Source organism: Grampus griseus (assembly GCF_964374135.1).
Source record: "Grampus griseus genome assembly, chromosome: 4".
Taxonomy (NCBI): Eukaryota; Metazoa; Chordata; class Mammalia; order Artiodactyla; family Delphinidae; genus Grampus; species Grampus griseus.
In genome coordinates, this window is record NC_138997.1 from 113630130 (window position 1) to 113645235 (window position 15106).

Here is a 15106-nt window from a genome sequence, read left to right on the forward strand (position 1 = left end):
TGGATAACTAATAAGAACCTGCTGTATAACAACAACAACAAAAGAAATATAATGGAAATATTTTATCAAGCCACCTACTCTAAAGGAAAATTTGATGAAAAGCAAATACAATACCTTGAAAATCATATATGGGGGTTTAGAAATTGGAGGCTTAAGAGGATTTCATTACAAGGTATTTCACCCCTAAGGGCTCCCATGATACGGAGTCCCAAGTACTTACAGTAAGACTCCATTGTATTAGCAAAGGTAGCACAATGAATATATATATTTTTTCTCTTTTTCATATTCAATGGTTTTTTATCTTATCAAATGTAAGCAACTTAACTCAAGTTATCTTTTAGTCAGTATAAAAAAAGTGTGGATATATGTATATGTATAACTGATTCACTTTGCTGTACAGCAGAAACTAACACAACATTGTAAATCAACTATACGCCAATAAAAATTTAAAAACAAAACAAAAATAACACACAAAAGAAAACCTCATAATTACATATACCTTATTTCTTGGATCTGATGCAATTTGCTAAACACATTATAACTTCTTTAAAATCCATCTGAGATGCCATAGTATTAATGCTTATTGTATAGATTAGCCATTTTACATTTTTTGGTTATGCTTTTATTATATGTAATTATTTATATCAAGAAATATAATTTGATATCGAATCATTATGTTGTACCCCTGAAACTAATATAATATTGTAAATCAACTATATTTCAATAAGAAATACAATTTGACCCATGGCTAGCCAAACCTGTGTAACAATGAGCCATATTATAATATACTTACAATTTCAAGGAAGAAGGATAACGTGGTAAGCAGAAAGCATTTACAGTCAGACATATCTAACTGAATTCCAACTTTGCAAACCCTCTTTAGCTGTACAGCCATTGATAATTAACCTCTATGAGCCTCAGTTTCCTTGTTGACAATGGTAATGTTTAGAGACATGAATGGGGATGGTAGCATCAGAGACAAAATAAATGTATGTAAAGTGCCTAGAATACTGCCTGCCATACACAGGGGCTTAAAACATATTAGTCCTCTTTTTTAGTATATAATAAGAAAAGGAAAAAACAATTGAAATGTTCTAGGTGGAGAACCTGAACTAATAGATGGCCCCCTGAAAGCAAGAGCCCAATATGGGTGTCTAAACTTGTGAAGGACCAAACAGGAAATACTAGAATCCTCAATATCATAAGGCAGAAATGAGATTTAACTGCCTCTTGGCCTGCCTAATACTTACCTCCACAAAAAGAAGCCTTGAACGCTCTATTCTGGATGTAATCTCCAGAGTTTCCTTTGGGTAGCAGTGGTTTGTTTCTAGTTTTAAAGACAGTCAAATATGAAGCCAAAGAATAAGGCTCCTAGACCTGGGGCATGCCATCTGCCTAGCATTAAGCAAGAGCTGAAGTCAGTTACAGAAGCAAAGTCATTTCTAACATGATTTATGTTCCGTCCTTGAACGTGGCAGGAAGACTGCAAAAGATATTTGGAAGCCAATGCTTCCTGTGAATAAAGTAAACGAATATATGCTAAGCCCCTCTCCCTGGACCATGCTGGCCTGTTAGAGAAGTTGCCAATGCAGAGTCTATGAACCCTGGAGCAAACCGACTATTCGGGATGAGAAAATATCTCCAGGGCAATGATCATTGCTACCGTAAACGTACAGAGCACAGTACGGCACCGGGGTCAGACGACAGATATCCAGGATATTACTCAAAAACACATCTAGCTCAAAGCTGACAAGATAATCTGTTCCTGTGAGTACAAAGCAGGCTGGAATGCTGCAGCCATGACCTACACAAGGAAAGAAAAAAGAAAGTGCAACTCTCCAAGGGCTCCAACTCAAGCTCTTTATGCAGGCAAAACTCCAAGGCACTTCAAAGGGAGTGTTGCTTATGGAAAGAGCGCTGAACCAAGCCCACCGGGGGTATCACTTCCACGATCATGTTGCCATCTACATTTCGTGAACTGGCAAATGCAAATATTTCAGATACAAGCTTAAACGAATGAAAAAAGAAGTGTGAAAGAGCTTGAGGGTTTGCTCGCAAAGAAACCTCAGTATTTCAGGAAAAGCATTTAATATCAGGAGCTTCATAAGTTATTCCAAAATTCCCAAGACAGTAATTGGTTTGTGATCGTATTAGAAATAAAAGTTTTTTTTTAATTGACACATATTGCACTCCTACATATCACATGATCACAAAACAGTATACTTAAAAACTAATGTCCCACAGTTAAATACTCTTAAAAAGGTCAGCAGTATTTTTCTAATCGAAATATAGAGTATATTTTGATGTTTTAACAGTTTTAACATACGTGATTTGATTAACGTAGAGGAGCCAGAATGCAGCAAATATACTTACAGGAGGACCTATGGTGGGGGGAGAGTAGACAGAATAAGAAAAAGAGAGAGACAAATTAGTGAATATACAAATAGTAAGATTTAATAAAAGATTAGAACATCATAATAATCATCAGTACAATACAAGAGGCATAGAAATCACTTAAGAATTTAGTGCCTCTCAGTCATTTTTTAGATCATGAACCTATTATGAGACCATATCAGAAAAATGTATTTACATCTATGTACACACAAAATTTTATGTAAAATTTCACAGAATATTCCCTGAGGACTGTTTATGAATTACTCAGAAGTTCATATATTTTAAGAAAAGACTGTCTAATTTATACACCTAAAAATTTAGATAAAATATGAATTGGGAAGAGCGTTAGTCATTTATGATAGACCAGTTGTAGACAATTGATATATAAATTTCTTGAGTTTGGTAAAATGGCTAAATCAGAAAGATACCTGCTATTTGTTCTAAGAATGTTTATCTTTCAGTAGTATTGTCAGTATATAAAAGACTAAGTCCTGATGTTTATGTAAGTTTCTTTAAAACTATGTATTCTCATCAAAACACAGGCAAAGTCTAAGAAAATTTCAATATCTCGCACACCATATGTTCAATGAAAGCACCAGTTCTCAGTAGCCCAGAAGTTGGGAATTGATTTTTATATTTTCTGTAAAACTGCATAAGTACAAAATTTTCACTATTTTTTCCTAATCCTCTTTCTTTCTTTCGACACAAAGATCAATTCAGTGATTATTTGGGTCCACCAATGTTTTATCATTTCTTTTTCCTCAAAAACATTTCTAAAGCATCCTCTATTATAAAACTTTGCACTCAATGAAAGGGATACCTATACAATTTTCCAGTTACTTAGAGTGAATGAGGTTTAAAAATAACTTTTGGTAATTCTCTTAAAGGAATTAAGCAGCTATGTTTTCATAAAACCCTTTTTACTTTGACATCATATTTCCAAAAGGGAGAGGAAATGAGACCAAAAAAATCAATCTGCCGTCTGCTCTTTTTGATAGGTTAGTATTTCTATTTTTAACCCTTAGTAGATTGTTTTTAATATTAATAAACACTTGTAGAAAATGCTGGAAAATAGCATTTCTTAGTACACTAAAATCAAACCTTAAATTACCTTCCTCTTACCTTGCAAGGAAGAATTGATGTCCTGTTAAGACTTCATTTACATTTACATTTTTGGAGGCTTAGACTTTATAAAACTAGTAAAACCATAAGTGAACACACTCATTTGAATATCTTGATTTCAGAAAAAAAAAGTTTTTATTTGAATTTGCATATAGGGATTTGGCCTGAAAGCAAAAAACAAAACAAAACAAAAATCACTAAAATGGGTGTCAGGACAACTGGTTGTGCTTCTAGCTCTGCTCATAACAAATTGCATGGCTTTGGCTGAAACACCTGACTGCTCTGGGTCGCCATTTCCTCAACTATAAAATGAAAACTCTGGATTGATTACTAAAGTTCCTGTCATCACTAAAATTCTATGGTTATACAAGAGGAATAAAAATTCTTAAATTGTGAAAAGAATGAGAGTTAAAGCATGACAAAATTTTACCAGTTGGATAAAATCATAATCAGGTTTCCAGGACATGTGCCCCAGTGTCCCAAGGCAGATGTTTCCGCAGAGAGTGTGCATTGACTGACCACCTATGTAGGTGGAAAGATGGGTGATGCTGTCATACTGCATGTGGCTAAGAAACCCTCTGCTGTACACTGAAAGGGCAGATTTAATGTGACACAGTAAATAAGCCAAAATTGGGTGCCAGGGGTTAGTAAACTGTAATTAATAATATTTTGCAAACTTCTCCTTCCTACTGTTTGATGGAAATAAGAAGATAAAAAAAAATTCTATGTGTAGCAGAGAAGATATAAACATCTCACAAACACACATACACACACGCATGCGCACATGCACACAACAGCCAACAGAACAATATAATTACTAATTAGGAGGAACAGATGTGGGAACCTAGCCAGAACATGAATGACACAGAACAGCTGAAAGAGAGACTTACCAGATTCTCCTCTTCGGCCCCTTTTACCTCGTTTCCCCGGAGGCCCTGAAATAAAAAGAACAGTTTTTGGAATTTTTGGTTCCAAAATGGCTAGTAAATGATTTCTATATATCTTGTCACTGTTTTTAACTAACATGAAAAGGACCAGAGATTTGTAAAGGCCAACTCTGCCTCTGACATTTCAGCATAACTGTTAAGCTTCATTTAATTATAAAAGCTGTCCTAGATCTCTAACCAACTAGTGTTACTTAGAAACACTAAAGATTCAGAATTTTTGTTCATCCTGCCCGGGTATCATCAATAAGAAAGGGTTCGCTAAGCAAACTGGTGGTGTTGAGATTTCATGTTTCTTAGGAAAATTTCTTTTCTGAAGGTTTCAGCATATTAATAATTAAAAGTACTAAGTACAAATGATTACAGTTTCTCTTTAGTCAGGTTCCTCATGCTTCTCTTGAAAATATTTAGTTGGCAGTTAATTAAACATATATATTAATAATGTAAATAATCTTTACAAATATTTCTATTTTATTAAATGTGAATTTTCATCTATTGGAATTTCTCTAATTAAGAACCAGCTGAGTTAAAATCACAACGCTTTTAATTGGAAAGTGTTTAGGTAGTAAGTATTGGTCTCATTTTTCTAAGGGGCTAGCTCATTATTGTCATTCAATAAATGTTGAGTCTTTACAGTGATCTCATTTTAAAAGTGAAGAAATAACCTTTTTTTTTCAGTAAGTTCCCTATGAAGACCACCAAGCCAATATGTGTCAGACTTGCACAAGTTTCTAGACGTTCATGGTTTTCAAGCCATTATTCTCAACTATATAATTTCTGCCCTCATTTCCTTGGTTAGGAATAGCTCCCGCTGAATTATGATCCCAGCAAATAGAAGAGAATAATTAGCCCACAGTGAGAATTGAGGTCTTAAAATATTTGCTGGGAGAAAGAGGCCAAGGAAAATACAGAACTGCTTGGTTTTGAAGAATGAGTTGCAAAGTTGGACTGATGACTTCTAAACTCTAGAAAGTTCAAGGCACAGGCGTTGGCACCCAGTTGACTCTTAATGTGATCCTGAGCTACCGACTTCCATATGGAAACACTATCATGAGAAATAGAAGCATCAGTGGGCCAGGTTAGTTTCCCTGCAAGCCCTTACACAGAGTAAATCTGGCCATCTGTGTTTTGTAAGAGGTTAAAAACAATCAAGCAATAAAATCAATTGAAAATATTAGGAGAAGTGGCTTTGTAGCAGAATCCAAAATTGTCATTCGAAATTTCAGGTTTCCTTCTGTGTTCTGAAATAAAGGGAGATTTTCATCACACTCAAGTTATCCTTGGCCAGACTGAGAGCAGAAGGAGAATCATATAAATAGGTAAATAAACCCAGTGGAATCCTAATAGGTATGAAAAATATACATTTATACACATGCTCAAACATACACAGACACAGGTATATATTGACAAATTCTGATATATAATATACAATGTCCTTTGGATTAGGAATCAGATTTTTTTATATTACAAAATTACTTTAAGAATTGTTTAGCAACAACTAGATACTTATGATGTCTGTGGTCTGCACAGTAGGGACTATAGGTCATGTACAAGATGTATATCTGCTCTGAAGAAGCAAAGAAGTTGAAAAGACTAAAATAACACACATGAAAAATTCGTTAGTAGTATATGTTGTGAAGGCGGCACAATGAGTTTGTGCTCTGATTTGTTCCTTCTACTCTAAACACATGGTCAGTTATAAAAAGAGAAAAACATTTAAAAGTATTTGCATTCAAAAAACACATGGGCATGTCCACAGGCCAGAAATGTACCAGAACTGGAAAGTGGAGAGCAGGGATAAACTATGAGCTTGCCTGGCTCTGGTTCTAGAAGTAGAAATGGTGGCTATGGGTTCTATCCCTGAAGAATAAATACTCAAAAATTCTCTAATCAGATTCAGACTCACTTCTTAAAGCTGGGGGCTTATAAATGCTAGAGAAGCTTTAAAAAAAATCTGGATCTCTGGCTTAAAGGCCGGAGAATATAGATATAAACTCTCAATCAGAAAATGAAGTAAGCATCTGCTGGTTTGATGCCTGATTCTGTGATATTCCAAACATAAATCTGCGACAGGAGTCCTGAAATATCATTTTAAGACAACTCTGGTCTAGAAAGCTGGGAGGTCAGGTAAAGACAGACATAAAATGATTAGGTAAGAAAAGGTGAGTATAGAGGAAAGAAAGGCAGACACACACAGAGAGAAAACTACACACACACACACACACACACACACACACACACACACTAAAAACCTCCTACTCACAATGAGTATAGAAGTCAAAGTTCCAAAACATATGAAGAAATCTAATGCTAAGAAAGGTAGCACTAAATAATAAGATCATGAATTCTTCCTAGGTAAAATTAATTAATTTTAAGAAATCATCAGACGAAGATTAGTATGTTAATTATGCTTTAAGAGATAAATGAAGAAGTAACACCCATTAAAGAGCAAGGGATTTTGAATGTAAACAAGGGAAAAAAAGAACAAGTGGATATGAAAGAGAACCCTTTAGAAATCTTGAAAATGTGATTGAAATTTAAAAAAAAGATAAATCAGTTAAATGCTAGCCTGGATATGGTTGAAGAAGGAACAGTCATGGAAGATGTAGAATGCAGCCCAGAGAGACAGATTGAGTATCTATCTATGTATCTGACTATCCACTGTAGTCTGAATGTACATGTCCCGCAAATTCACAGGTTGAAATTCTAACTCCCAAAGATGATAATTTGGGGAGTGGGGTCTTTGGGAGTTGCTTAAATCATGAAGCTGGAGACCTCAAGAATGGGGCTTATAAAAAAGACCCCACAGAGACCCCTAGCCCCTTCCACTATGTGATGACACAGTGAAAAGACTCCAGCTACGAACCAGGAAGAGGGCCCTTACCTGAAGGTGACCATGCCGAAACCTTGATCTTAGATGTCCCAGCCTCCTGAACTGTGAGAAATAAATTTTTGTTGTTTATAAGCCATGCAGCCTGTGGTATTTTGTTATAGCAGCCCAAACAGAATGACTCTATCTACTATCTATCTATCTATCTATCTATCATCTATCTGTCTGTCTATGTATCTATGTATCTATCTATCCATCTATGTTAAGAAGAAAATTTTTACTTATAAAAGAACTCAAAAGAAATGATAGAGAAGACTTTGTTTAAGAGATAATAGATAAGAATATTCTAGAATTGAACTTAGGAGACCTAAGATTGAACTTATACTCCAAGTGGCAAGTAAAAATAAATCACACTTAAACACAAAGGAGAAACTTAGAAATATTCATGGATAAAGAGAAAATGTTAAGAACTACCAGTGGGAAGATTACAATGGAAGATACCTAACTGACTGCTGTCTCATCCACAACAAAGGTGCCAGAGGGCCCAGAACTGATTTTTAGGAAAAGCCTTAGAAACCTATAATTATGTTTGTTTATTGGAATTAGCTTGTCACTTTCCTCCTGATGAATATTCCTTTCAAATAGTAGAATCTATCAAGTAAAAACAATAGATTACATAAATGTTTAAAAATGATTTAAAATAAACTTTTTAAAAATTTAAAAGATATCAGATTATAAAAAATGATCAGAGAAGCAATGATATTTTTGAAGAAACCAAGAAACAAAGTTAAAGGGATTCCCTGGTGGTCCAGTGGTTAGGACTCAGCCCTTCCACTGCCGTTGGCCCAGGTTCGATCCTGGTTAGGGAACTAAGATCCCGTAAGCCATGTCAAAAAAAAAAAAGGAACATGTCTGCCTTAAATATTCAATTTAAGAAATGAATCAAATGCTGTGGGAAATTTGCTCGTTATATTGAGAGTTGAGAAAAATAAAACCGAAGGAAACTGAAAAGATACTTGGTAAGACAGATATCTATTGAATATGACAAGGTTTTCCACAGAATTTCATAATATTTGAGAGAAAAAATTAAGCTAAACTAAGTTATGAGAAGATGGGAATCCAAACCCTATTGGATTTACAAGAAAATACTTGATTTGAGAAGAGCATGTTATAATTGCTATAAGAAACAGAAGACTGAAGTGAGCATTATATTGAGCTTGTGAACTAATAAATTATACAAAACTCGCAGTAACACATAAAGATCTTGCTTACAAAGAAAATAAATAGAAGTTTTGAAAAAGTCTACTTTGCAGATGAGATAATTTGATATCACTCCTGAATTTAAAGGCAAAAATAATTTAAAAATTATATACATGGGATGAATTTGACAATGGGCAGCTGGCGGATCACCAGAGTGAAAAAGAAGAAAAGACAAATGATAGATATTTCCCAGACAAAACCGATGTTAACAATAGCTAACAGTAGTTGAAAAAGATGTTCCCATATATACAATGGAATATTACTCAGCCATAAAAAGAAAGGAAATTGAGTTACCTGAAGTGAGGTGGATGGACCTAGAGTCTGTCATACAGAGTGAAGTAAGTCAGAAAGAGGAAAACAAATACCGTATACTAACGCATATATATGGAATCAAAAAAAAAAAAAAAAGGTACTGATGAACCTAGTTGCAGGGTAGGAATAAAGATGTAGGCATAGAGAATGGACTTGAGGAAACAGGGTGGGAGGGGGAAGCTGGGGTGAAGTGAGAGTAGCGTCGACATATATACACTACCGAATGTAAAATAGCTAGTGGGAAGCAGCAGCATAGCACAGGGAGAGCAACTCAGTGCTTTGTGATGACCTAGAGGGGTGGGATAGGGAGGATGGGAGGGAGGGGATATGGGGACATATGTATGCATGTGGCTGATTCACTTTGCTGTACAACACAAACTAACACAGTATTGTGAAGCAATTATACACCAATAAAGATCTATTTTTTAAAAAAAAGAAAGTAAAAGAAAAAGATAGTGCTCATTTCTATTCCAAACTGAGTGATGAAGTGTCAGTCAGGCATGAGCTGTAAGAACAAATATAGAAGGTGGAACCTGACTCTTATTCACTGAATTTGGCCAGGTCCGTGCAGCAGAAATTCTAAGTGAATTTTCTCAGCAGAAAGACATGCCTCTGCAAAAGAAACTCGTTCAAGAATATGAATGGGAAGAGAAAAAGCAGAAGCTATCAGCAACAGAGGAAGTGAAAACTAACAGAGAATTTATGAAATAAAGAATAAATTATAGAGGAGCTTCAAGATGGCAGAAGAGTAAGACACGGAGATCACCTTTCTCTCCACAAATACATCAGAAATACATCTACATGTGGAACAACTCCTACAGAACACCTACTGAACGCTGGCAGAAGACCTCAGACCTCCCAAAAGGCAAGAAACTCCCCACGTACCTGGGTAGGGCAAAAGAAACAAGAAAAAACAGAGACAAAAGAATAGCGACGGGACCTGCACCTCTGGGAGGGAGCTGTGAAGGAGGAAAGGTTTCCACACACTAGGAAGCCCCTTCGCGGGCGGAGACTGCGGGTGGCGGAGGCGGGAGCTTCGGCGCGGCGGAGGAGAGCACAGCAACAGGGGTGCAGAGGGCAAAGAGGAGAGATTCCCCCACAGAGGATCAGGGCCGACCAGCACTCACCAGCCCAAGAGGCTTGTCTGCTCACCTGCCGGGCAGGGCGGGGGCTGGGAGTTGAGACTCGGGCTTTGGTCGGATGGGGTTGGCTGCGAGAACACAGCCTGAAGGGACTAGTGCACCACGGCTAGCCAGGAGGGAGTCCGGGGAAAAGTCTGGAGCTGCCGAAGAGGCAAGAGACCATTGTTTCGGGGTGAGCGAGTTGAGGGGATTCAGAGCACCGCCTAAACGACCTCTAGAGACAGGCGCGAGCCGTGGCTATCAGCGTGGACAGCAGAGACGGGCATGAAATGCTAAGGCTGCTGCTGCTGCCACCAAGAAGCCTGTGTGCAAGCACAGGTCACTATCCACACCTCCCCTCCTGGGAGCCTGTGCAGCCCACCACTGCCAGGGTCCCAGGATCCAGGGACAACTTCCCTGGGAGAACGCACGGCTCACCTCAGGCTGGTGCAACGTCACACCAGCCTCTGCCGTCGCAGGCTCGCCCAGCATCCGTACTCTTCCCTCCCCCCGGCTTGAGTGAGCCAGAGCCCCCTTCGTTCTTCTGAGCGAAGAACAGATGCCCTCTGGCAACCTACACGCAGAGGCGGGTCCAAATCCAAAGCTGAACCTGGGAGCTGTGTGAAGAAAGGGAAATCTCTCCCAGCAGCCTCAGGAGCAGTGGATTAAATCTCCACGATCAACGTGATGTATCCTGCATCTGTGGAATACCTGAATAGACAACGAATCATCCCAAATTGAGGAGGTGGACTTTGGGAGCAAAGATATATACTTTTTTCCCTTTTTCTCTTTTTGTGAGTGTGTATGTGTATGCTTCTGTGTCTGATTCTGTCTGTATAGCTTTGCTTTGACCATTTGCCCTAGGGTTCTGTCCGTCTGTTTTTGTTTTTTTTTTTTACTTTTTAAAATTTTTTCCTTAATAATTACTTTTATTTTAATAACTTTATTTTATTTTACTTTATTTTATTTCATTTTATCTTCTTTCTTTTCTTTCTTTCCTTCCTTCTTTCCTTCCTCCCTCTCTCCCTCCCTCCCTTCCTTTCTTTCTTTCTTTCTCCCTTTTATTCTGACCCACATGGATGAAAGGCTCTTGTTGCTCCAGCCAGGCATCAGGGCTGTGCCTCTAAAGTGGGAGAGCCAACTTCAGGACACTGGTCTACAAGAGACCTCCCAGCTCCACATAATATCAAACAGCGAAAATTTCCCAGAGATCTCCATCTCAACACCAAGACCCAGCTTCACTCAATGACCAGCAAGCTATAGTGCTGGACACCTTATGCCAAACAATTAGCAAGACAGGAACACAACCCCATCCATTAGCATAGAGGCTGCCTAAAATCATAATAAGGCCACAGACACACCAAAACACAACACCAGACGTGGACCTGCCCACCAGAAAGACAAGATCTAGGCTCATCCACCAGAACACAGGCAAGAGTCCCCTCCACCAGGAAGCCTACACAACCCACTGAACCAACCTTAGCCACTGGGGACAGACACCAAAAACAATGGGAACTATGAATCTGCAGCCTGCAATAAGGAGACCCCAAACACAGAAAGTTAAGCAAAATGAGAAGACAGAAAAACACACAGCAGATGAAGGAGCAAGGTAAAAACCCATCAGACCTAACAAATGAAGAGGAAATAGGCAGACTACCTAAAAAAGAATTCAGAGTAATGATAGTAAAACTGATCCAAAATCTTGGAAATAGAATAGAGAAAATACAAGAAATGTTTAACAAGGACCTAAAAGAACTAAAGAGCAAACAAACAATGATGAACAACACAATAAATGAAATTAAAAATTCTCTAGAATGGATCAATAGCAGAATAACTGAGGCAGAAGAATGGATAAATGACCTGGAAGATAAAGTAGTGGAAATAACTACTGCAGAGCAGAATGAAGAAAAAAGAATGAAAAGAACTGAGCACAGTCTCAGAGACCTCTGGGACAATGTTAAACACACCAACATTCGAATTATGGGGGTCCCAGAAGAAGAACAGAAAAAGAAAGGGACTGAGAAAATATTAGAAGAGATTATAGTTGAAAACTTTCCTAATATGGGAAAGGAAATAGTTAATCAAGTCCAGGAAGCACAGAGAGTCCCATACAGCATAAATCCAAGGAGAAACATGCCCAGACGCATATTAATCAAACTATCAAAAATTAAATACAAAGAAAAAATATTCAAAGCAGCAAGGGAAAAACAACAAATAACACACAAGGGAATCCCCGAAAGGTTAACAGCTGATCTTTCAGCAGAAACTCTGCAAGCCAGAAGGGACTGGCAGGACATATTTAAAGTGATGAAGGAGAAAAACCTACAACCAAGATTACTCTACCCAGCAAGGATCTCATTCAGATTTGATGGAGAAATTACAACCTTTACAGACAAGCAAAAGCTAAGAGAATTCAGCACCACTAAACCAGCTTTACAACAAATGCTAAAGGAAATTGTCTAGGCAGGAAACACAAAAGAAGGAAAAGACCTACAACAACAAACCCAAAACAATTCAGAAAACGGAAATTGTCTAGGCAGGAAACACAAAAGAAGGAAAAGACCTACAATAACAAACCCAAAACAATTCAGAAAACAGAAATAGGAACATACATATCGATAATTACCTGAAATGTAAATGCTCCAACCAAATGACATAGGCTGGCTGAATGGAGACAAAAACAAGACCCATATATATGCTGTCTACAAGAGACCCACTTCAGACCTAGGGACACATACAGACTGAAAGTGAGGGGATGGAAAAAGATATTCCATGCAAATGGAAATCAAAAGAAAGCTGGAGTAGCAATTCTCATATCAGACAAAATAGACTTTAAAATAAAGACTAGTACAAGAGACAAAGAAGGACACTACATAATGATCAAGGGATCAATGCAAGAAGAAGATATAACAATTGTAAAGATTTATGCACCCAACATAGGAGCACCTCAATAAATAAGGCAAATACTAACAGCCATTAAAGGGGAAATCGACAGTAACACAATCATAGTAGGGGACTTTAAAAGCCCACTTTCACCAATGGACAGAACATCCAAAATGAAAATAAATAAGGAAACACAAGCTTTAAATGACACATTAAACAAGATGGACTTAACTGATATTTATAGGCTATTCCATCCAAAAACAACAGAATACACATTCTTCTCAAGTGCTCATGGAACATTTTCCAGGATAGATCATATCTTGGGTCACAAATCAAGCCTTGGTAAATTTAAGAAAATTGAAATCATATCAAGTATATTTTCCAACCACAACACTGTGAGACTAGATATCAATTACAGGAAAAAATCTGTAAAAAATACAAGCAAATGGAGGCTAAATAATACACTATTTAATAACCAAGAGATCACTGAAGAAATCAAAGAGTAAATCAGAAAATACCTAGAAACAACTGACAATGAAAACACGACGACCCAAAACCTATGGGATGCAGCAAAAGCGGTTCTAAGAGGGAAGTTTATAGCAATACGATCCTACCTCAAGAAACAACAAACATCTCAAATAAACAACCTAACCTTGCACCTAAAGCAATTAGAGAAAGAAGAACAAAAAAACCCTGAGGTTAGCAGAAGGAAAGAAATCATAAATATCAGATCAGAAATAAAAGAAAAAGAAATGAAGGAAACAATAGCAAAGATCAATAAAATTAAAAGCTGGTTCTTTGAGAAGATAAACAAAATTGATAAACCATTATCCAGATTCATCAAGAAAAAAAGGGAGAAGACTCAAATCAACAGAAGTAGAAATGAAAAAGGAGAAGCAACAACTGACACTGGAGAATTACAAAGGATCCGGAGAGATTACTACAAGCAACTCTATGCCTATAAAATGGACAACCTGGAAGAAATGGACAAATTCTTTTTTTTTTTTTTTTTTGCGGTATGCGGGCCTCTCACTGTTGTGGCCTCTCCCGTTGCAGAGCACAGGCTCCGGACGCACAGGCTCCGTGGCCATGGCTCACGGGCCTAGCCACTCCGCAGCATATGGGTTCTTCCCGGACCGGGGCATGAACTCATGTCCCCTGCATCAGCAGGCAGACTCTCAACCACTGCGCCACAAGGAAAGCCCAACGAATTCTTAGAAATGCACAACCTTCTGAGATTGAACCAGGAAGAAATAGAAAATATAAACAAACCAATCAGAAACACTGAAATTGAAACTGTGATTTAAAATCTTCCAACAGGGCTTCCCTGGTGGCGCAGTGGTTGGGAGCCCGCCTGCCGATGCAGGCGACACGGGTTCAGGCCCCGGTCCGGGAAGATCCCACATGCTGCGGAGCGGCAGAGCCCATGAGCCATGGCTGCTGAGCCTGCACGTCCAGAGCCTGTGCTCCGCAACGGGAAAGGCCACAACAGTGAGAGGCCCGCGTACCGCGAAAAGAAAAAAAAAAAATCTTCCAACAAACCAAAGCCCAGGACCAGATGGTTTCACAGGCGAGTTCTCTAAAACATTTAGAGAAGAGCTAAGACCTATCCTTCTCAAACTCTTCCAAAATATAGCAGAGGGAGGAACACTCCCAAACTCATTCTACGAGGCCACCATCACCCTGATACCAAAACCAAACAAAGATGTCACAAAGAAAGAAAACTACAGGCCAATATCACTGATGAACATAGATGCAAAACTCCATAACAAACTACTAGCAAACAGAATCCAACAGCACATTAAAAGGATCATACACCATGATCAAGTGCAGTTTATCCCAGGAATGCAAGGATTCTTCAATATATGCAAATAAATCGATGTGATACACCACATTAACAAATTGAAGGAGAAAAACCATATGATCATCTCAATCGATGCAGAGAAAGCTTTCAACAAAATTCAACACCCATTTATAATAAAAACCCTCCAAAAAGTAGGCATAGAGGGAACTTTCCTCAACATAATAAAGGCCATATATGACAAACCCACAGCCAACATCGTCTCAATGGTGAAAAACTGATACCATTTCCACTAAGATCAGGAACAAGACAAGTTTGCCCACTCTCACTACTATTATTCAACATAGTTCTGGAAGTTTTAGCCACAGCAATCAGAGAAGGAAAAGAAATAAAAGTAATCCTAATCGGAAAAGAAGAATTAAAGCTTTCATTGTTTGCA

The 15106-nt window shown here is 37.9% G+C and overlaps 1 protein-coding gene across 3 annotated transcripts in view; it reads right to left on the minus strand.

Annotated features, from left to right (window-relative positions):
* The window catches only part of COL25A1 (collagen type XXV alpha 1 chain), a gene marked incomplete at both ends in the record, with an annotated part of 461173 nt that overhangs the window by 206368 nt on the left and 239699 nt on the right, over nucleotides 1-15106 (minus strand). For all 3 annotated transcript variants that reach the window (XM_082653474.1, XM_082653476.1, XM_082653475.1), the window contains 2 exons: nucleotides 2374-2381; nucleotides 4407-4451. In XM_082653474.1, coding sequence (XP_082509600.1) covers nucleotides 2374-2381; nucleotides 4407-4451 — 53 coding nt within the window. The remainder of the gene's footprint in view (nucleotides 1-2373; nucleotides 2382-4406; nucleotides 4452-15106) is intronic.